At 41.3% G+C, this 23,400-nt stretch overlaps 2 protein-coding genes across 14 annotated transcripts in view; one reads left to right on the forward strand and one right to left on the reverse strand.

The window, feature by feature from the left end:
* Nucleotides 1–14,932, forward strand: part of LOC123760552 (uncharacterized) — a 92,771-nt gene extending 77,839 nt beyond the window's left edge. The window contains exons 2-6 of one of the 2 annotated variants that reach the window (XM_069338264.1): nucleotides 5,422–5,619; nucleotides 7,776–7,950; nucleotides 8,490–8,654; nucleotides 10,593–10,778; nucleotides 12,225–14,932. In XM_069338264.1, the coding sequence (XP_069194365.1) occupies nucleotides 7,797–7,950; nucleotides 8,490–8,654; nucleotides 10,593–10,778; nucleotides 12,225–12,406 (687 nt within the window). In that variant the 5' untranslated portion in view covers nucleotides 5,422–5,619; nucleotides 7,776–7,796 and the 3' untranslated portion in view covers nucleotides 12,407–14,932. The remainder of the gene's footprint in view (nucleotides 1–5,421; nucleotides 5,620–7,775; nucleotides 7,951–8,489; nucleotides 8,655–10,592; nucleotides 10,779–12,224) is intronic. The other variant, XM_045746241.2, reaches the window with a different exon arrangement.
* Nucleotides 14,933–18,492: 3,560 nt separating this feature from the next.
* The window catches only part of Rala (Ras-like protein A), a 65,615-nt gene continuing 60,707 nt past the window's right edge, over nucleotides 18,493–23,400 (reverse strand). For 8 of the 12 annotated variants that reach the window (XM_045746001.2, XM_045746002.2, XM_069338269.1 and 5 more), the window contains one exon: nucleotides 18,493–20,762. Coding sequence is in view for 7 of the 12 variants with exons in the window: in XM_045746002.2 (XP_045601958.1) it covers nucleotides 20,661–20,762 (102 nt within the window). In the remaining 5 variants the exon portion in view is untranslated. The remainder of the gene's footprint in view (nucleotides 20,763–23,400) is intronic. The other 4 variants (XM_069338265.1, XM_045746003.2, XM_045746004.2 and 1 more) reach the window with 1 other exon arrangement.

The raw sequence follows: 23,400 nt of genomic DNA on the forward strand, positions 1-23,400 counted from the left end.
TGCTAAGGTCTTGAAGGTCCACGTCGAAATTTGATCGTAAAACATGTATTTTAGCGTTTGATGCTCTGAACCCACACACGGCTCGACACCTCTATGGTTAATGAGGAGTGAAAATGCTCCACTGATGCTCCACACTGACTTTACAAGCAGCTGCGGTGCTGAACCTGCATGCGTCAGAGTCAAGGGGAGACCTGAAGTGTATTGGACTATCTCACAGGAAGGAAATCCAAAGTTTGCTTCACGAAATGCTTCGCAGAATCTGTGGTGAGAGAGACGGACACCGCCTTGACCACTGCCTGCAAGACCTTGCCCTATCTAAGAGACATTGGAAATATATGTAGAATAATAAACCTCACATTGTTTAAGAAAACACTGTGTTACATATAAATATTGTTTTCTTAGAGATTCCTCCCACTTTACACCCGCAAGAGTACGTAAGCTCAGGGGTTGGTAAATGTTAATGTTTTTGTGTGATGAACTTGAGACATTAAGGAAGTCTCAGCTATGTCTTGGTACAAGTGACAGGAGGAACATCGGCCACGACGTGGTGGTCGTCGTGGCCGTTGGTCTGAAAGTGGTCGTTTCAATAATAAATCGTTTTTTTGGGAGGGAACTTTTCATTTTGGCTTTACAGCTCACATACATGTAAATACGTTAGACTCATGAGACAATCTATAGGAGCCGTGTTGAGGATTCGAACCTATGTGGTGGGTACTCCCACGCACACGTCCCGTGACAACCACGCCACGACATGGTCAAAAGAATTGCAACCTGGATTTCTACTAAACACACGAGGGTTAATTCCAGAACGACTCCAGGTTGCAATTCTTTTGACCATGTCGTGGCCTGGTTGTCTGGGGCGTGTGTGAGGGACTGTGAGGGAACCACCGGATTGGTTCGAATCCTCGTCACAGTGTCCCTCCCCCCAAGGATGATGTGGGAGACCTTGATATAAGGACCTCGACTGCTGACCCTCCTCAAGATGCAGTCCCACAACATTTGCCTAACTCCCAGTTACTTATTTACTAATTAATAATATGTAACATTTATTTTATTATATTACTGTACTGTATTTTTTACTGCATTTGTATTGTATTTTATTTGTATTTACTGTATTTTACAGTAATATTATTACTGTATATTATTATATTACTGTACAAAAATGTAACAACTCTTGTATATATCTCAAAAAAAAATATTACTAATTAACTTAAATCTTGAAATTTATATTGTAGTTACTCTCAAAATTTGGTTATTTCTTTCCATGCTTTATTATTAATAATATAAAGAAAACGTTCAATTTTTCGTTATCGTAACCTTAACTGTTCCATTTCAGTTTATATAATATAATTTATAATATAGTTCATTGTGTCGGGGGACAGGCAGCCAGTGTGTATTCATACACGTTAGGCTTATTTCGAGGTCCCCCCACCCCCCAAGGTCGAATTACTTACCCCTCCCAGGACGCAACCCCACCATAAGCTGACTAACTTCAAGGTATCTACTTACTGCTAGGTGAACAGATGCATTAGGTGATAGGAGATGCGGCTAAGCATTTCTGTTCCTCCCGGGATATATATATATATATATATATATATATATATATATATATATATGTCGTACCTAGTAGCCAGAACTGACTTTTTGGCCTACTATGCGAGGCCCGATTTGCCTAATAAGCCAAGTTTTCCTGAATTAATATATTTTTTCTAATTTTTTTCTTATGAAATGGTAATGCTACCCATTTCATTATGTATGAGGTCAATTTTTTTTTATTGGAGTTAAAATTAACGTAGATATATGACCGAACCTAACCAACCCTACCTAACCTAACCTAACCTATCTTTATAGGTTGGGTTTGGTTAGGTAGCCAAAAAAGTTAAGTTAGGTTAGGTTAGGTAGGTTAGGTAGTCAAAAAACAATTAATTCATGAAAACTTGGCTTATTAGGCAAATCGGGCCTTGCATAGTAGGCTGAGAAGTGCGTTCTGGCTACTAGGTACGACATATATATATATATATATATATATATATATATATATATATAATATGTGTGACAGTGTCACACATATATATATATATATAATAATAATAATATATAATATATATATATATATATAATAATATATAAATAATATGTGTGATATGTGTGACAGTATATATAATATATATATATAATATGTGACAGTGTCAGACCTGCTATATTCTGGTAGCAGTCTTTCTTGCAAACATATATCGTTGAATATGACCGAAAGGATAAGATTAATGATTCTAACACAAATCTTTTCAATATTTCTTATATTTTTCTTCACAGTCGGGGAAAGTTGATAAATTAACTCTCCAAAGTTCATTTTCATACTTTTATTTATGGGTCTGACACCTAGGGATGTGTTTCGCAAGGTTACTCCTTACATTTTCAAAGTCTAATTTACCATGATTTTGAGCAGGATTATATTCTCTTTCGGTGAGGTGGTACAGGACAAGTGGATGAATGGCATTCAATAATTGTTATATTGCCTGCCTGTAAGTAATATACAAGACACATATACTGATGTATGGACATACAATACATTACTGTCGCTATGGAGAAGAACAATCAACTGGCAGACCTCGTGTGAAGAAAGTGTTCCATGTTTGGTGATACTCGGGGAGGACATCCACTAGGGGGCTGGTAGTGGAGTTCTCATTAATGTATAATACCTTAGTGTGATTGTCTGTGAATGTTTAATGTTAGTGACAGTCTGCTTTAACCTGACCTGACTGGCTGACCGACCTGACCTGTCTGTCTGTCTGTCTGTCTGTCTGTCTGTCTGTCTGTCTGTCTGTCTGTCCGAGGTCGGAGGCTTGACACTTGGGACGGGTCCGTCTAATTACCCAAAGCTTCCAAGCATTATGCAAGTAATGAAGAAATATATATTTACTCACTATAATGTTGGTCCTGAATGTGAAACATGAAAAAACTTGTCGATTTAAAACGAAATTAGATGAAACTAGGTGGCAGCTAACGCCACCCAACTATATATGTACAAAACGGGGGGAGGGGGGCCGGTGGTAGGGTGGACAGCACGCTGTACACGTAATCCTGTGGTCCGGGGTTCGATTCCCGGGGCCGGCGAGAAACAATGGGCAGAGTTTCTTTCACCCCGATGCCCCTGTTACCTAGCAGTAAATTGGTACCTAGGGGTTAGACAGCTGTTACATGCTGCTTCCTGAGGTGTGATGTGGGGAAAAAAATTAGTAGTAGTAGAAACAGTTGATTGACAGTTGAGAGGCGGGCCGAAAGAGCAGAGCTCAACCCCCGCAAGCACAACTAGGTGAACACACACACACACACACACACACACACACACACACACACACACACACACACACACACACACACACACACACACACACACATACCACTGTACCCCAACACACACACACACACACACACACACATACCACTGTACCCCAACACACACACACACACACACACACACACACACACACACACACACACACACACACACACACACACACACACACACACACACGCACACACACGCACACATACTCCACTGTACCCCAACACACACACACACACACACTCACACACACACACACACACACACACATACCACTGTACCCCAACACACACACACACACACACACACACACACACACACACACATACCACTGTACCCCAACACACACACACACATACCACTGTACCCCAACACACACACACACACACACACACACACACACACACACACACACACACACACACACACACACACACCATTTCTCTACCAAACTCTTAAATATGAAAGACGGTGATAATTTAACACAATAAACTTCCAATAGGCGACGATCAAGTGAACTGGTGGCCTCGAGGGACACGATAAAGTACAATAAAAAGAGAACATTGGTGCGTAAATGTTCTCCAGCGGTGACTATATGTTTCTCCAGAGGCCAGACACACGCTACACATGGTGACGCCCCCACACATCCCATGGTGACGCCCCACACATCCCATGGTGACGCCCCACACATCCCATGGTGACGCCCCCACACATCCCATGGTGACGCCCCACACATCCCATGGTGACGCCCCCACACATCCCATGGTGACGCCCCCACACATCCCATGGTGACGCCCCACACATCCCATGGTGACGCCCCCACACATCCCATGGTGACGCCCCACACATCCCATGGTGACGCCCCCACACAGTATGAACATGACTAACCCACTGCCAACATTACAGAATGTTCGGTAATATGTTTATTGCTTGTGATGTGTGTCTATGTATGTATTAACACGATGTACTGGACGGGGTGAGAATAGCTTGAGCTACCTCATCCCTTTGTGGGTATTTTACCTCAATAAACTTATTTCAATTTCAATTTCAACCCACTGCAAGCCTCCGGTGACTTCGATAAGATTCAGTAATTTCTGTATAATATTCGGTCATATATGTTCAAAGTTCGGTTACATGTAAGCTGCATTTAGTTACCCTTGTTTAATGTTCAGTTGCTTGCTTGCAACATTATATGATAATTGTTCAATATTCCAACTACCTGGGCTGGACGGTAGAGCGACGGTCTCGCGTCATGCAGGTCGGCGTTCAATCCCCGACCGTCCATAAGTGGTTGGGCACCATTCCTTCCCTCCGTCCCATCCCAAATCCTTATCCTGACCCCTTCCAAGTCCTATATAGTCGTAATGGCTTGGCGCGCTCTCTCCCCCGACCGTCCTTCTATCACTTGCACAATATTCGGTGATTTGTTAAAAATATTCAGTAACTTGTGCAACATTGAGTCACCTGTGCAACAGTCACCTGTGCACTATATAGTCACGCGCAGTTTACCAATAATGCCGGAGAACTAATTACCATAATTTTTTATCAATTGATAAACACGGAACTGAAGATGATTGGTGGATCATGTTGGCCGGATGTGTGACAAGTGCTTGTTGGTGGCGCTGGTAGAGGGGGGGGGGGAGGCCACACCCTGTATTCACTCTTGTTCTCTCTCTCTCTCTCTCTCTCTCTCTCTCTCTCTCTCTCTCTCTCTCTCTCTCTCTCTCTCTCTCTCTCTCTCTCTCTCTCTCTTGATACGATAGATAATAAAACATTTATATAAATCGCCACATCTGCCTTTAAATGTATTATCATATCGTACATTTCGTTACATTGAGAGTCCAGTCTTGTGTTTTCCTCTCTAACTGCGGCTCTTACGTGTAATTGGCTTTATAACCAGTTATTTGAACTTTTGTGAAGTTTTTCTCTTGACGAAAGAAATTAGAAAATAAGAGAGAAGCAGAAAGACAGAAAAAGAGAGCTGGAACTGAGAAAGGATCTATGTAATTTAAATAAGCTTGCGTGGGGAAAATATCTCGTTCATTACACATGAACAAGAGAACTGAACATTGCAGGTGTGAGAGAGTAACTGAAAGAACAGAACAAAAGAAATAATGCAACACGGAGCGTATTCACGGGAGCAGCGAGAGTCTTCAGTCAGGCGCCAGGCGGCGTGTCATTCAGTCGGCAGCCAGTCAAGGCGGAGGAGCTGGTGACCCGAGGAGCTCTTGCTTGTGTCCTGGCCGTGTCTTGAGCGCCAGGCAGCCCTTGAGGTGAGTGCTGGTGGCGAGGGACACTCCTACGGTAGTCACATGAACCAGTAAACTTCTAGTCACCAACATTGGCGACACGTGCCAAATAACTGTTTAAAGTTGACAGAGTATGCGAGATTAAACATGTAATATTTGCAGTTTCAGAAGCAAAACTAACAGTTCAAATACTAATACTATCTGTCCTGAAGAATACTAAGCAGTAGGAGATTGGACAGGTGAGGAGGACTTGGTGTGGGGGTCGCCTCAGTGGCACACTACTCTGGGGTTTTGTGTAAACTAACTGACAGTGGCAGATGAAGCCTTTGATCACACTGGGGAATTACAGTAACATTAGGAGAAAGGGTTTCGGAAGCATCAGTCTATAAGCCATCTCTGACCAGCAAAATACTGAAAGAAGGTAAGGTAATTATCAGGAGAAAGTACGACTATATTGTACTTGGAAAGGATAAGGATTTGGGATGGGACGGGGGAAAGGAATGGTGCTCAACCTCTAGGACGGTCGAGGATTGAACGCCGACCGACAAGAAGCGAGACTGACGCTCTACCGTCCAGTCCAAGTGCTTGGACAATATTGGAAGAAATACAGTATAATACAAAAGAGAGTAGAACCGGTCTAGTACTGAGAGAGCCTCAGAGACATCACACAAAATGGAAGTGAATCTCCTAATATTCGGAGAGAGTTTACTATGAGGAAATTATCTTTGAAAGACGGGACCCCTTTGTGTTGATCAAACTTGGAGGAAGAGAGTCCTGGATGTAATCAAAAACAAAGTCTGCAAGACAGCAAATGAAGGTGAGAGAAAATTATGAATCTGAAAAAATAAACTTTGAAATAATACCAAATTAAGCTGACAATGAGGCTGTGAAAATGCTGATCTTCCAGAGACCAGCGACCATTATGCACAAGCCACCGGGGACCAGCGACCATGGTCTCCAGTACCGGTGTAACGCAGACTGTGCATACTCCTTTGAATGGATCTATTTAGGTTTTATATGCCGCTGTTATGCGAGTCAGCGTCTCGTGTGCCGGTGGTGGCGGAGGTCACAGAGGTCACCACAGAGGGGAAGAGGAATATTGGTTGCTGTTGGCAATCGGCAAAACAACCTTATTTATGCATACACCAGTAAGTCAACTGCACGCGTGCAGGTGACTTACGCCCCTGCAAAGCGGGGTGTACTGGGTGTGTTTGGTGTACTGGGTGTGTTTGGTGTACTGGGTGTTGGTGTACTGGGTGTGGTTCAGAGAAAGTCGCCTGCTGGTCCTAAGTATTAGTCTAAGCAGAGCACCATTATTATTTTAACATAGTGGTTTATGACGTAGAGTGTGAGGCTAAGCGTGGTTAGTGAGCCTGAAGTGCCTCGTCAGAGAAGAGGTAGACTCATTAGCTTGTGGGCATCAAAGAACAAGTTACATTATGAGGTATTTTGTTTAATGGATTTAGTTGAGTATAGTTGAAGTTTCAGTGGGTACGAGGACTTGCCCATGACTACGACCTCTGACCACGACCCTCCACTACTACCTAACCATCCACTAAACTGCCTCTACCCCTCTGAGTTTGATCCCTGACAATGACCCTTGATCACAACTCTTTGCAACGACCACTGACAACGACCACTGTGCCACGACCCCTAGACAGTGCACACTAGATTGCATTAAAGGTCAATTTTAATTCAGAATGATGTTCTTATCGTCATGTATTAGTATCGTCGACATTACGATAGACGCAGCATAGCAAGATCATTACGACACCTGAGAACAAGATGGACCTCCGCACCTGCCCTCGCCTCACTTTACTAATCAAAGACAATAACTTTGACTTGCTAATCATTCCAGTCACAAGCAAGCTGGCTAAATTGATGTGAGATTACGAGGCGCAACCAGAGTAGACGTTTTGGTATCGCCAGTCTTCCAGTGCTTAATTAACCTTGACAAGTAAAGAAAGCGTTGTGTTTTATTTGGGATAACACTTCACCCTAAACCTTGGCTGAGTATCCAGAGTGTACACACACACACACTACCCCGGGGCCACAGATTGTACTCTCTGTGGCCCCCCGGGGTGCTGCTTCACCTTACACAACCTTCCCTTGTAATGCTCCCTCATTACAGATACACTAAGCTTGAAAGAATCATTTTAAATTCACCTTTTTGTTTTTAGATACGTGTCGTTTTCTGGTTTATGAGGAAGAGGAGAATGTGTGCGTGGTGGGTGGCAGGGCTGGTGGTGGTGGTGGTGGGCATCGAGGCGGTCGCCCGATGGGACCACTTTATCGCTCCGGGCTTCGCCTTCCAGAGGAGCGACTCCTACACCAGCTACAACGTCACCTCTCTAGGTGGGTCCCTCCTGACCCCGACCACCCTCCCCCAACCCTCTTCCCCCCTTCCCCAACCCCCAGCAACCAGGTGACACTCAACTTGTTCTCTTAAACTGTTACTACCTCCAGCTGTTAAAGAGGCTTGTGCAAAATATGAACTGTTAATTGTACATGGAAATTAGTCCATTTTTGTGTTATTAATTTTGTAAAAGGTCGTAGAGAGACAGCCCATGGTTCGAGTCATTGGCCGGGGAGGATTGACTAGGCGCCAATCATTAACTGTACGCTTCTGGTCATCCAGCAGTAAATGGGTACCTGGTTGTTAAACAACTGGCGAGTTGTTTAACAACCAGGGGAAACTAGTAGTGTAAGACTTACCACGAGCCATGGGAAGGACAAACTCTCAGCTTGTTAACACGAACCAGCAGTCATCTCTCCCTGTACACACCTGTATGAAAAAATGATAGTACTTACAACAAATATTTGGTCCAACGTACCAATATGTACTATTGGACCCCAAAAAATCCATTAACTAAAGTACACTACACCTCTTACAGACCAGTGTAAGATGATGTGTTCGGTGGTGGCGGGAACCCCTCAGTGCATGGCGTGGACGGCAGTCCGTCAGGGGCCGGGAGCCTGGACGTGTCTCCACGCCAGCCACAGTCCGCCCTTCAACACCCTCACCACCAACACCAACTCTGTCATGGGCTACACCGAAGGTGCGTCCATATCTGTCAGTAACTTTAAAACACAAATATCTTATTCAATAAGTTTATAAAATTGTTATTCAAAGTTATTTTTGTTGGAATATTTTTTAAATTTTATATTAGATAATTTAACATTTTATATATTATGAAATTTATAAAATTGTCCTCAAAATGGAGAACAAGACCTCTGCTCGTTCTCCATTTATTTAGACCTGTCGTGGACGGTACTGGACGACCTCCATAACAGTGACTATTTTCCCTTCCTTCTCATATTGTTCTCTTTCCGCCCTCCTCTCTCTCTCACTCTCGTTCCTTTGGTGGGAATTTGATAAGGCGGACTGGAATCTTTTTCACCCTCTACGCTCCTCTTTCCACCCTGCCCGACCTGCCTTTTTCGTGAGACCCTCTTGGACGATGCCCTCTGTTCCTCGCTATGCCTCCAGTGGCGCGCGGAAATGGGTTCCCTGTTAGAGTTCGGACTATGATCGGGCTGTACGGTGTAAGCGTGCAGCCTGGAAGACTCACCGCCGTACACTGACTCCTGATTATTTTCTTTTGTTTCGGAAGGCGTGTGCGGTGGCCAGTAGGACCATCCGTACTACTGAATGGGAGAGTTGGAGGTCCTATGTCTCAACCATTACGGTTGACACTCCTCTCCCTCAGATCTAGAAGAATCTAGTAAGATTGTTTTCAAGTTTGTTCCAGACCTCTCGCCTGTCCTTCGCCTCCATGGCTCTGTTATTGCGGATCCGGAGTTGGTCGCGATCGCATTGGGTTCTCACTTTTCTGCCATTAAATCCTGTTGCCAATTTTTTCCTACTTTCCTTTCTCGTAATCCCCTTCTTGAGTCTCGTAACTTGGTCTTTCACATTCACCTCCAGCTAACCTATAACGATCTCTTCTTGCTCTTAAAACTCCAGTCTACCATATCTCTCTGTCGTTCTACAGTGGCGGGCTCAGACAGCGTTCATTAAGATGCTTCGTCATCTCCCACACGGTACCTTTCAGTATTTGCTGTTTATATTCCTATTTGGGAGACGCCGTCTGCTCCCGAAGACTGGCTTGTGGCAGTTGATCTTCCTATTCAGAAATCCGGTACTCTTGGGGCCTCTCATAAGGATTTTTGACCTATTGCCCTGACGAATTGCGTCTTAATAATTATCACCTTCACGCCCTCGACGAAATGGACTGGACGTACCCCGAGGTGCCCTTGACGTTTTCGGGTGACCGAGCGGCAACACGGAAAAGTGCATACTCTTTTCGCTGCCCTGACCTTAATTTTCGATATACAGATTTTATTTTTGTACCAATGTGTTTGCAATAGAATGATCTATAAGAACATATGTATATGTCACCAAAGCATGGGTTAAATCACACAAAAAGCTAAAGAACTACATTGATCACTAGCCGTGAGCTCCAAACAGCGACGAAATGTTTCTATTCTTTTCAGGGTTGTCAACTCCACATTGTCCTATAGCGTTAAATTTGGTATCACTGTGATCGCAATTAAATTCCCTATACGGACATATGCATATAAATGTAGAATCATGATCGCGGCCTACACCAAGAGTGTGTGAAGTGGGCGATTACACTCGCCGTGTCAACAATACAATAGTCTTTCCAATAAGTTACAATACAATGCCGTTCTCCCAAATAGGCCATGTGCGCTTTAGAGAAAACGAAAATTTAATGGTAAACTTTTTCATACTATCCCCAAGTCGATCGAATAAGAATTGGATTTTATACAAATATTTTTTAATCGCGCGTAAATTTACGACGCTACAGCAACTAGTGGTCAAAATACCGGTATTTACGCGTCGTTTATTTGCGACCCAGGTGTGCAAAAGTGCTAAGAGATTAAAAGATCACTAAAAAGCCTGAATATGTGCAGGAAACGAGAGGTGGAGACACCCATACAACTATGATCTCTATGAATTTCGTCCTTTTCAGACTCTCTGAAGGGAGAGCTTAATGCAGTCCAGGCGGAGGACGGCCACTACTACTTTATACCATCATCCCAAGCAAACCATAACTTCGACTTTGCAAAGCAGTACTGCCAGAACCTCCCAGGCTTCAGATTAGCCATTTTCTACACTTTCGAACAAATGCAGATGGCCTTGAACTTGATAAACAAAAGTAAGGAGTGTATAAGATTTAATCTACTCTAGTTTCTCTGTGTCTCTCCTACCTATTTTTCTTTCGTAGGTTGCGGTTACCTACCTAGAGGTTACCTTGAGGTGCTTCCGGGGCTTAGCGTCCCAGTGGCCCGGTCGTCGACCAGGCCTCCTGGTTGCTGGACTGATCAACCAGGCTGTTGGACGCGGCTGCTCGCAGCCTGACGTATGAGTCACAGCCTGGTTGATCAGGTATCCTTTGGAGGTGCTTATCAATTTCTCTCTTGAACACTGTGAGGGGTCGGCCAGTTATGCCCCTAATGTGTAGTGGAAGCGTGTTGAACAGTCTGGGGCCTCTGATGTTGATAGAGTTCTCTCTCAGAGTACCTGTTGCACCTCTGTGACACTCAATTTTGAGTGTCACATGGTGTTCAGTTCCGCATTGTTAGTTGCATTTCAGTCCTCCTTTTACATATAACATTACTCCACGTCCTCTTGATTGTTGCATGGCTCTTCCTGCATAATAGAAGGATGATAGATGGAATAACTAGTATGAATTTCACTTTTCCTCAAGTCTGCTTGATTTTGTTGCAGTTCCCGATACATTAATGTCCTTATGCTGCTCAAAGGCAGCCCAAGCTGGCAAGTACCTTCCACTTTAAGAACACATACTTTGGCTAGCTCACCAGTTCTATAATGCGCTCAAAGCCAATGTGAGAAGGAATCCCTAGGAGACCAATTCTGACCCCCATCATTAAATATTTTATTATATCTGTGCCTAGTTTCAGACACAAGCACATCACAGTTAGACGATGAGTCACAATAACACGGCTTGAAGATATGAGCACTAAACCACACACCAGAAGATGATGAGACGACGTTTCGTTCCGTCCTGGACCATTATCAAGTCGATAGGCCATTATTCAGTCGACTTGATAATGATCCAGGACGGTCCATTATCAAGACGATTTGCTGTAGAGCAATCTTTGGCAGGAACTGTTACTGATGTTCTTTTTTTTAGATTCAGCTACTCGGAACAAAAATTTCCAAGCAGCACGGGCTATGGTGAGCCCGTCGTACTCACCTGGCACAGGAGATGTGCCTGTTGGCAGGAGCAACTGAACCTTTGTTTATATATTACGGTTGATATCTTAGAAAGCTTCTTGATTTAGTTTTAAGTCAGAGTATTATATCATTAACAGTTTGGTAAAACGCGGAAACGGACTTAATTGTCTCCAATTTGTCAATATCGGTAAAATGTTGACCATTGTACTCATAGTTGGTAGCCTTCTATTGCTTTTGCGTGCACACTCCTATATGGATGTTTGTACATGTGTGAATGTTTGTGTACGAATGTCTGTGTATCATATGTATGCGTACACAAGCACGATCTCTATTTGCCATATAATTAATTAATCAACTTAGTCTTATGATAAACTCATAGTTGCTCATCTTGGACTCTTTACAGATGTGTACATCGGTCTTCAGAACAATGGAAATGGTTTCCAATGGGGAGACGGGACACCTTTTCCTAGTGAATTGTCAAGGTTGATTTGGAACTATAATTATAGCAACGACCCTTATGTGAGGACCGACGGTAACAACTACCAGAGGGATCATAATATAGATCTCTTCCTTTGCCAGCATTAGACATGATTTTTGCGAGTGGTCTTGAAATACGAGAAGGAGGAGGGAAGAAGAGATACTCGCACGCGAGAGTGTGTGTACTCACCTAGTTGTGTTTGCGGGGGTTGAGCTCTGGCTCTTTGGTCCCGCCTCTCAACCGTCAATCAACTGGTGTACAGGTTCCTGAGCCTATTGGGCTCTATCATATCTACATTTGAAACTGTGTATGGAGTCAGCCTCCACCACATCACTTCCTAATGCATTCCATTTACTAACTACTCTGACACTGAAAAAGTTCTTTCTAATGTCTAGCTGAGTGTGTACTCAGCCAGGTGTATTTGGAGGGTCGACCCCTCCAAGTGACCCCTCCAAAAGACCCCTCCAAAAGTGACTCTTTTTTTACTCGTATTTTTATTATATTTTCATTTAAAAATGTGTACCAAATTCCTTTGACAACTTCCTCATTTAGTTCGTTTCACATATTTACGACTCTTAGATTGAAAAAGTTTCTTGTGACATCTGTGTTTCCATCTGTGTCCCCTGTTCTATTGTTTCTCACTGTGAATGCTGCTTCTCGATCTACATAGTCAATTGCCCATTAGTATTTAGTGTGACATTATCATGTCTGCCCCATTCCTTATTTTTCTCCAGTGTGTGGGTGTGCGCGCGCGCACTGGCCTATTTGTACTCACCTATTTGTGCTTGCAGGATTGAGCATTAGCTCTTCGACCCCGCCTCTTTCCAGCCGCCGGTTGTTTAAATCAATGACTCGTGTCATCTTTCCCTATCATATCTACTTTTTAAAATGATGAATAGAGTTTGTTTCCACAAACTGCTTCTTTAGTTCATTCCATTTCCCACTACTCTCACGCTAAATGAAGACTTTCTAACATCTTTGTGACTCATTTGAGTTTTCAGCTTCCACCCATGTCCCCTCCTTCTGTTATTATTCAGTGTGAACATTTCATCTATTTCCACTCTCTTAATCCACCTAAAGTATTTTGTACGTCTCTGCTATGACTCCCCTCTCTCTCTCTCTCTCTCTCCTTATTTCTAGCGTCGTCAGAATCGGTTCTTGCATTCGATCTTCCTATCCCATCCCTCGCAATTTTGGGAAGAGCCTTGTCGCAAACTTCTGAACCTTTTCCAGTTTCTTTTGTTTTTCAGCGGGTGGGGGGTTCCATGATGGGGTTTCATACGTTAAGACTGGTCTCACGTAGGTAGTGTAAAGTGCTCTAAATGCCTCTTGACTTAGGTTTCTGAATGATGTTCCAACTTTTGCTAGCGTAGAGTACACTGCTGATGTTATTCTATTTATATGTGCCTCAGGAGTTATTTTTGACGTTACGTCCACTGCCAGGTCGTCACGAGTCATCACGGGGAGGTAGTTTCCCTTCATTGTGAACTGTCCCATTGGTCGCCTGTCGCCTGTTCCCATTTCCATCACTTGACACATACTCGTGTTAAACTCCAGTAGCCATTTCTCCGACCATCTCTGCAACTTTTTCAAGTCCTCTTGGAGGATCCTACAATCCTGTGTGTGTATGTGTGTGTGTGTACTCGCCTAGTTGTAATCACCTAGCATCACATGCTTCATTCAGTAATGACTAATGAGGTTGTTGAAGTCCTCAAAATTATAACCTGTAACGCTCTTGTTATATCGACAAAGTATTAACAAAGCACAACAGTGATTAAGTTTTGATCTTGTTTCTGAAAATGCAAAAACTGGTTGAACGTTTTCTCTGCACCTCTCCTAAGATTAGTGGTCTACGTCGTCGGCTCGCAACCAAGGTGCCCGAGTTCAGTTCTCGAGCAGCACAGAGACATGGGACCTTTTCCTCTTAATTTGACGCATATATTCGCCTAGAAGTATATAGTTTTTTCAAGTATATTCCTGCGCGGGCCCTGAGCCTCTGGCTGGCCCTCAGTGCTAGTCATGTCTATCGTAGACGGTGGATGAGTGCTCGACTTGTATGTTGGCTTCAGTAAGGTTATGTCCAACGTTTAACATTGGACATAATCTTACTGAAGCCAATAAACTAGTCATAAATTAGTATCTGAAAGTTGGGTAACTTGTTTCAGGTTGCATCTTGAGCTAAGGGGGTCTCAGTGAACATAAATTACAAGCTTCCTGTCCCCGACAACGGGGGAATAAAATACTAGCTGTTTGTGAAATGTATTACTGGGAGATATACACTGAGAGTTTATTGACCAGACCACACACTAGAAGGTGAAGGGACGACGACGTTTCGGTCCGTCCTGGACCATTCTCAAGTCGACAATCGACTTGAGAATGGTCCAGAACGGACCGAAACGTCGTCGTCCCTTCTCCTTCTAGTGTGTGGTCTGGTCAACATACTTTAGTCACGTTATTGTGACTCTTCGCCTACACTGAGAGTTTACTTTAGTCCTGCACCTTTGTTGCCTTAATAACCCTCGAGAAGTTAGTCAAGTTCATGCCTAAGAGCCATGTTGTGTGTACGTTGTTCACAGAGTTTACTGATGGATATATTTCTCTGACACTGAGAACATAAATAAATTGTACCTGCATATGGAAGACTTATTAACCTATTCTACACGATTGCAGTTGTCGAAACTTGAGGAAATACTCTGATTTATGGGGGTCACTTTATGTGTATAAAGTTTAGGCGCCAGGCAATGTGAAGGGAAGAGCGTTGAGTGTCGGAAAATCCGACATCATTTAATAATATTACATGCAATTGCAGATAATATTGCTGCCGTTGTTACTCGGTTCCCACATTGAGCCAGTGGGACTATAGCATTTGGAAGGGGTATGAGGACCAGGAGCTGGGATATAATTATCATAATTGATAATTATGAGTCATGTAGCGCAATTGTCGATGTCCTCGACTCACACTCAAGGAACCGGGGTTTAATCACCGGGCTGGACAGAAACGGTTGGGCACGTTTCCTGTCACCTGTTGCATCTATTCACCTAGTCCGCCATAATGTGTGTCTCTCCTGCTTTGAGAAGGATTCCCTCCCCGAACTTGTTGTTGTTTTTAGATTCAGCTACTTAGAACAAAAGATCCAAAGTAGCACGGGCTATGGTGAGCCCGTAGTGGTCTTACCTGGCACAGGAGTGGGACTGTAACTGCTCCCCAAACTACACGCAGGACATAATAAGCCATGAAGCATGCTGGAACTGGTGGGTAGGTAGTTACTCGCGTCACAGGTCAACGCCCTCGGTAGCCAATAGGGAGGCTTGACGAGTCTCCGGGACGAGGCAGACCTTCTCTAGTAGCTCCGAGATACCGGTAGGAATGGACTCCCTCTTTATTGCGCGGCTGGAAACAAGAATCTGGACATTGTCGTGTAGTGCAGATCTTGAAACACTGCTGAGGCGAAGTGTTGACACCCGTGAAGAAGTTTCAGAAGAAACTTGATGTTCTCTGAGGCAAAAATGAATAAGAAAGACTTGCGGCATGACGGCGTCTGACGTGGAAGGTGATGGTGGGAGTGAGGTACTGGTCTAGTACTCAGCAGTACCCAGTTGTCGTGTGCGGCCTCCAACACCCCTCGTCAGACAGGCTGAGGACTGCCCATAATTTTGAGATATATACAAGAGTTGTTACATTCTTGTACAGCCACTAGTACGTATGTCTAACTATATATGTCTGACACTAGCCACTAATCATATGGGTAAGTTCAAGTGACCAGCAAAGTGTTGTCTAAAGTGCAAATTCGGCAGAGCGCCAGTAACTGCACAGGGAATATTGATTTTACAATTGTCATATTTTGTTGGCTCGGTAGAACGAGCAGTGTTTAGTGAAGAGTAATGTATAGAGACTTGAAGTGACTCGTATGTGAACGTACCTCATGGTTTCAGTCGTACAACTGCTCATAGGCTCATTGTAGACTCCCAGTCCAGAATCTTGGGTGAAGTCCCCTATCCACTGGGGATGGGGGAAGGATCTATCTTGAGATGATTGATACAAGCCTAACATATATATACATTATTTTATATAATAGTTACGTATATTATACATTAATTTATAATAATTACAAAAGCTTCCTGTGGTATAATCCCACCAAAGATCCATTTAAGCTAGTTATTTGCGTGTGGTACAAAGTCATTATTGATTGATTGACGAACATTAAGCCACCCAAGAAGTGGCACGGGCATGAATAGCCCGTAATCATTATTTACGAATTTATTTTCTCGTTAATAACTAATATTGTTAACTATTAAGTAAAAATAAAATTAATGAAAACAGCAATAAGTTACACACAATATTGTTTCTCATTGATACATCACATTAATGTGATTTCTTTGTGCAATAATAATAATAATTCATTGTGTCGGCGGACAGACAGCCAGTGTAAATATATATATATATGTTTGGTTTAAGGCGTCCTGTACATACCAGTTGCGTTGCTCCTGGCAGTATGGGTTCGAGTCACTTCTGGGGTGTGAGTTTTCAGTTGCATATAGTCCTGGGGACCATTCAGGCTTGTTCGCATGTTAGGCTTATATCGAGGTCTCTTCCCCCCCCCCCCCCCCGGATTGAATTACTGACTTCCCCCCCCCCATCCCCTCCAGAATGGAACCCCACAAGAAGCTGACTTACCTCCTGGGTGCCTATTTACTGTTTAATGAGTTTAAACCAACATGTACATAGTTCATTGTACACTCCGAACATTGGCTAATAATGATTTGGGATCTAAACCACCGTCAATTATGGAACTAATGGATAACCTACTGATATTAGCACAGAACAACAAGATCATAAGTTATTAAGCAGCTTTGTTACCATATTAGTAATGATAAGTCATTTTAAACTAATCTGTTAACCTTGTACGGCTGTTGGTTCTTGCAACTTTAGCTCAATTGTTTAAATTTCTCTACATGGCCTTCCATGTCATTCTTGGCATAGAGTTGAGCAGTATTTCACTACATGCGAGACTATACTGGTTTCACAAGATGCTACACTACACTGTGTGGAAGATTTGGTTAATGAATAATCATAGTCTTTGATCCTTTCCCAAAGAGTAATGCTCATATTTCTTCTGAGCTGATTCTTCACACTCCCACTCCATTTCCATCTTCACCGATGGGTCTGTCTGCAGATGGTGTTGGCTACTCTGTTGTTTTTCCTGACCACACGTATATGTGTCGCCTGCAACGGAGACTAGCATCATCACAGCAGAACTTTGTGCTATTCTCTATGCTCTTCGTCTCTTGCTTTCTCGTTGTCAATCTACCTTTGTGGTTGGCGTTGACTCTCGTAGTGCCCTCATGGCTCTCGGGTCCTTTAATCCGGTCCAGCCAGTGGTCGTCGAGATTCAACATTGGCTGTTTCTTATTTCCAGTATATTTAAATCAGTTGTTTTGCTGGGTTCCCAGCCTTACTGGTGTCTTTAAATGAGTGTTAGGCCACTGACAGCTTCCCTAGCGGCAGACGCTGCCGCTAGGGAAGCTGGCAGCTCTTGTCCCATTTCCTGTAAAGGTATTCCTTATTCCGACTTTTACCCAGTTATTCATTCCTCCATCCTTACCCGTTGGCAGGATTGTTGGTCTTCTGTCACTGGTAACAAACTGCGTACTCTTAAAAATAGTCTTCATGGCCTTCCTCCTACCATCTAACCAGCGAGGGGAAACGGCTCTGGCGAGGTTGTGTATTGGCCATACACGCTTAACTCGAGTCACATAATGGAGCGCTGCCCTGCTCCTTATTGTCCAAATTGCATTGTCCCTCTTACAGTCTTGCATATCCTGACTTCCAGGACGAGCGTGTGTCTTGCTTCCCGACCATCTCCCGCGGTCGCCTGTCCCTCAATAGAATTCTTGGTGAATCGAATACTTTTGATATCGTTCGCCTTGTGAGTTTCTATTCTCGTATTGGCATTCTTGGTGATATTTAGCGCCCTCTGATTATTCTGCACATTTTATGGTGCTACGTAGCCTTCCTGGTTTGGTGCCCTTTTTTTTGATAATTACTTCTGAGTTGAGTAGTGAGAATCACTAATACCCTACCCCCCATGAAAGTGAGAAATGAGGTATTTTGTGATCTGAAATATATAAAATCGCCCTAATATATTACAACTTTTGATTACTGTTGTATTGATAAGAGAATAAAACAAAACAGTTCTTTCGGACATATATATTACATAATCAATGTACAAACTGTGACTAAAATAGGTAAATAAAAGCAAAACATTCACAGTTAGCTCTCCTATGTTGGAAATGTTCTTGCATGGTCAACATACTGGTCTTTTTTTTTGTAATCATATTGGTAGTCATTGTTAATTTGGCAAAGAACCTGTGCCACTTGACAAGCATGACTAGAGGTTGTTTTGAATAACATCATCAGCACTTCCTCTTAGGTATAAACTATCTCTTTTGTTTTTCTAAGTTAACCGTTACATTGGAATCTGAGGTATGGTAAACACACAATTTTTCTATAACTAATGTTCACAAAAATTGTGCTGCAACCTAACCAAAATTGTACCTTGGTATCATAGCAGCTAAAATATTTGTGCATCCATAATTATAGTTACAACTTAAATGGACATTTCCATATACAGTATAATATATTTACTTTACAATGTTGGATTGGTTAAAACAATCCATATTATAAGTTTTAAATAAATGCCATAATATGAATTTCTTTCTATTAACAGACACAAATGTCACAAACGTCTCCACGATAAATTATATAATCTTATTGTGGCATTTACTCAAAAGTAAGAGTTGCTATGTCATTGCTATTACTGTGCACAATAAATTACAGAGGTGGCTTTTTTTTTTCTTTTTTTCCATAAACTAACAATGCTGGGAGACGGCACTGGAAATTTTACTTGGTACTGTTAATAAGATTAAATGAAAGGCACAGGAAATGTTTTGTAATTCTTTGTCTCATGTTACCTTCCACTTATACAACCCCTTAACTTTGAGGGCCTGGTTAATCACAAGCTAAAGTTATGATCTAATAAGTTTATAGTAACTGAATGATGTTAAACACATGGGGATAAAAAATAACAATATACTTCTAATGTCTTGTAATCGATGTGATTAACCAGGTCCAAGACCTTGGCGTTTGAGTACAGTTTGAAGACAAGTGGCAGAATAAGTACAGTACTGGTATGTGGTACGTGTCACACACATATATATATATATATATATGCTGGTTGTAGCTTGGAGACAAAACCTACAGAGAACTGTTGCTTCTCATGTTGAAAGTGGCGAAGGATGATTCATGTCCTAAGCAGGAGGAATGGAAAGGTTCTTTGGAATGCACAACTGATCCAATCCCACTTAATACACTAATCTTCCTTTGGGAGTTAGGATTACATGCTTTAAAATTCTTTGGAAACTACACATGGCTTAGCAAACCCTCTAAATTTCAGAATACCTGAATCACAATTATAGGATATAATTCAAGTTTAGAAGTTGAAAGGCAGAGCAGTGCCATGCTCATTAACTTTATGGAAAAACAAAGTATGATGCCAAGAAATAAGAAGAGCAAAATACATAAGGAATGATTAACAATAGTAGTTACAGTTCACAGTTCATTTCAGACATTTGTCAACAAAGAAATGTCAATAAAGTTCAGACAAAAACAAAAGAGCTCGTGCTGCATCTTTTGAGCAACTAATGTCGTGCAAAAGTGTAACTAATGATCAATATCACACAAACTCACATCATTGGGATATGCTGGTTTTACTGGCTCATATCTTACATCTATAGTAAGCACTGAACTGATAGAAATAGTAACAAAATATAGGTCAGCATTTGACTTGTACACTATATAAAGATACACTTAGCACTATGAGTATATCAAATGTAAAATCGACACCATTATACATTTATGTTCAAACTACCCCTAATGTCTGGTTATTCCCATGTAACACGAATGTACAGTGTCATTTGGCAGTTTCATCAAGATATACAGATGAATCATGAACACAGATACGATCTCTTACCAACAAAAAGAAAATGCCCTAGAAATTATGTAAATAAAGGTAACATTTTCTATCACATGATGCCAATCCTTCTCCATATCATATATTTAAAATCTTCAATACACCTATGGATGTTCAACAAAGGTTCATGAAATCTGTACTCACAATTCTTCAATACAACATTACACCTATATTAAGCAATTACTATTTCTATTTATAATTTAATTTAAGCACTGCTCTTCAAATTAGGAGAATTTTATAAGTTAAATCTAATTGTGTTTCAAGCTGACATCTTGGATAGGTGGTACTGATAAAGTGGGTGTATGGCGGTGAAGTCTTGAGCACACAATCACTACGAGATGCAGCAGCACTTGGTCGGCTTGTTTTCTGCCTCGGCTGGACTGTCTGCCTGTTGTTTGCTGGCAGAGATCAAACGGGTCAGGTCATAAAAAGCCTGTAAAAAGAATGGTTATGTAACACAATTGTCTTAAAACATGGTAAATATATTAAAGGCTTCAGTTAATTACTGTGGTATAATATACAAATTGTGTATGTAAATGCATAGAAGTTATCAATCTGAAGAGGGTTTCCCAAGATACCAGTACTGTATACAAACCACACACAACAGCAAATCTGTCAAATGGAGACAAATTTAACCAATGATTAGTGGTTTACATTGTCAGTAATTAATAATTGATCATGCCAATAATTACTAGTTTACAATGTCAATACTGTATGTTAGTTTTCTGAGCCTCTTATGTTCCTTGCAAATTAAAGCAGCAACTAACAAGAGGCAAAACCACCCAAATCATGCATATATTAATGAAAATATATAAGAAATGAAACAGCTCATCATCCATGACATGCCTGTATGATTAACAAATTAATATTTTATTAACAGATCAGAGATCATGCAGGAACTTGTACATGGCATAACATTCAACCCAAGTTTCTAACATTACATAACTTTCTAATCCTATCAACAGCTCTATTAAGATTAGTGAGAAATATTATGATAATCTCAATTCATAATGTAGGCAACATAACAAGGAAGTAACCCAAGAAGATGAGAAGATCTTAAAAGTTATAGGTAGAAGCCAAGTTTTTTTGTGATTGGGTGGACTTTGAACATTATAAACATTATGACTTTTTGTATTCCAAACTTACTTCAATAGCATACTTTTGTTTGTTCCCATCAAGTGAAATGATATCTCATTGTCACTAAAGTTTGTTTATTCATTGTCTCACTCTCTCTCTCTCCCACTCATACTTTCTATATAAACAGTATATGTATAAAATTCTCACTCTCTCTCTCGTTTTGAAAAAAAAAAAGCCAGTGTGCCCAGTCCAGAGAGGAAGCAATGCCATTAAAAAATCCAAAGGATGTAGATAGAAAACTACTTTGATCCCAGCAATTATATATAACATCTAATGCCACTTCAGTTCCTTCATCTATTCTTGCCTCACTTCAACTCGCAGCCATTGTTATATTACTATACTGCATTATATAATAACAAAGATTTTTTTCCTTTATTACATTATGGAATAATCAGATACTAATGGAGACCTTCAACAACCAACTTCAAGGATGAGATTTAAGGGCAAGGCATATGTTCCCTTAATGGGTCAATAATATATTTTATCACTACTGCCATTATTAAGCTTGTCTTGTGCACTGCTAATCAATGTGTGTGTTGTCTCAACACAAGTACAAAAGAAGGTCCCAACAAGGAAGACTTTTAACTGAACACAAAATCCCTTGAAGCATCCTTAAATTAAACCAATTATCCCTATTACCCCAGATCATCCATAGCTCGAAGAACACTGATCGAGGTCTTGCATACATTTTAAAACTCGGGTATAATGATAACTGCTTTTCATTTACTGTATATGCCAGCATCCAACCAGGCAAATGTTGGATGCAGCCAAGTCAAGAAGAATAATTCTTTGGCAAATGATTCTTTCATTGCAATATGTCAGTGGTATAAGATGCTTAAAGCCAAATTTCTTATTAAGGAAGATAGATTATTTACCATACATCAGCTTCCCACTACTCTGGCATGGGAGGTATCAATAAGTTTAAAATTAACCCAATACACATGGAGTATGGCACTAATGAACACAAATGGATTTTGTGTAATAATTATAATCTTAATATTTGACACATTAAACTTCATGAAAATATAATTAATGATGCAATAAAATTACAATTCATGCTTTAATTATTCACAAATACATTTCACTTATAAAACTGAACAATATTTTAGGTACATTAATACTGTACATGGTATGTACGATATATTAGTTTTCTATATTGGTGAAGCTACTTTCTTCAGTTTATAAAGCAGTTACTCTAAGTCCACTGACCAAGCTTCTTGGACCATAATTTACAACAAAAACTGTAGTAAAATGTCTTACAATGCTGGTAAGACACTTTGGACCTCCAAATGCAGGCAAGACACTAAGTAATAATAAGACAGTTTGTAATGTTTTAGTAACAAAACTATAAAATCATGTTTGATGCCCAGAACAATACACTTAGGACCATAAAATAAACCTCAGCCAGGAAAGAGGATACGATACCATGAAGAATAGTACTTAAACACTACTGCAACACCCCATATCTTCCTAATGTTACCAGAACAAGAAGGCAAAATTAGTCCCTTATTTTTTGTCTTTAAAAGTGTAGTATGAAGAGAATTTTCCAAGGAGTGGTTTCCAAACTCCAACTAGATTGGACAATGGGTCAAAAGTCACAAGCTAAAGCACCCTTGGTTCTAGGTTTCTTAATAAGGGAGGATGACCACCTCCCTCCAGTCACCAGGGAAGTACCCAGTGTCCCTTATATGATTACATAAAAGCAATAAATACTGCAATATGGGAGATGGTGGATCATCTCAGAATATTGCAATGGAGCGACAGAGAAACAGAGTAGATTAGAGTTCATAAATCTTAAAGGAATGCATGTATATATATCAATACAATAATATGTGGTAAAGTTGAAAGAAAGAGACGCAGCAAAGGGACTTATGAGCAAGGAATTCAGAAGGAAGGTGAGCACCTATATTAAGAGTCAAGAAGTAAGAGCCAAG

Source organism: Procambarus clarkii, chromosome 39, assembly GCF_040958095.1.
Source record: "Procambarus clarkii isolate CNS0578487 chromosome 39, FALCON_Pclarkii_2.0, whole genome shotgun sequence".
NCBI classification, from domain to species: domain Eukaryota; kingdom Metazoa; phylum Arthropoda; class Malacostraca; order Decapoda; family Cambaridae; genus Procambarus; species Procambarus clarkii.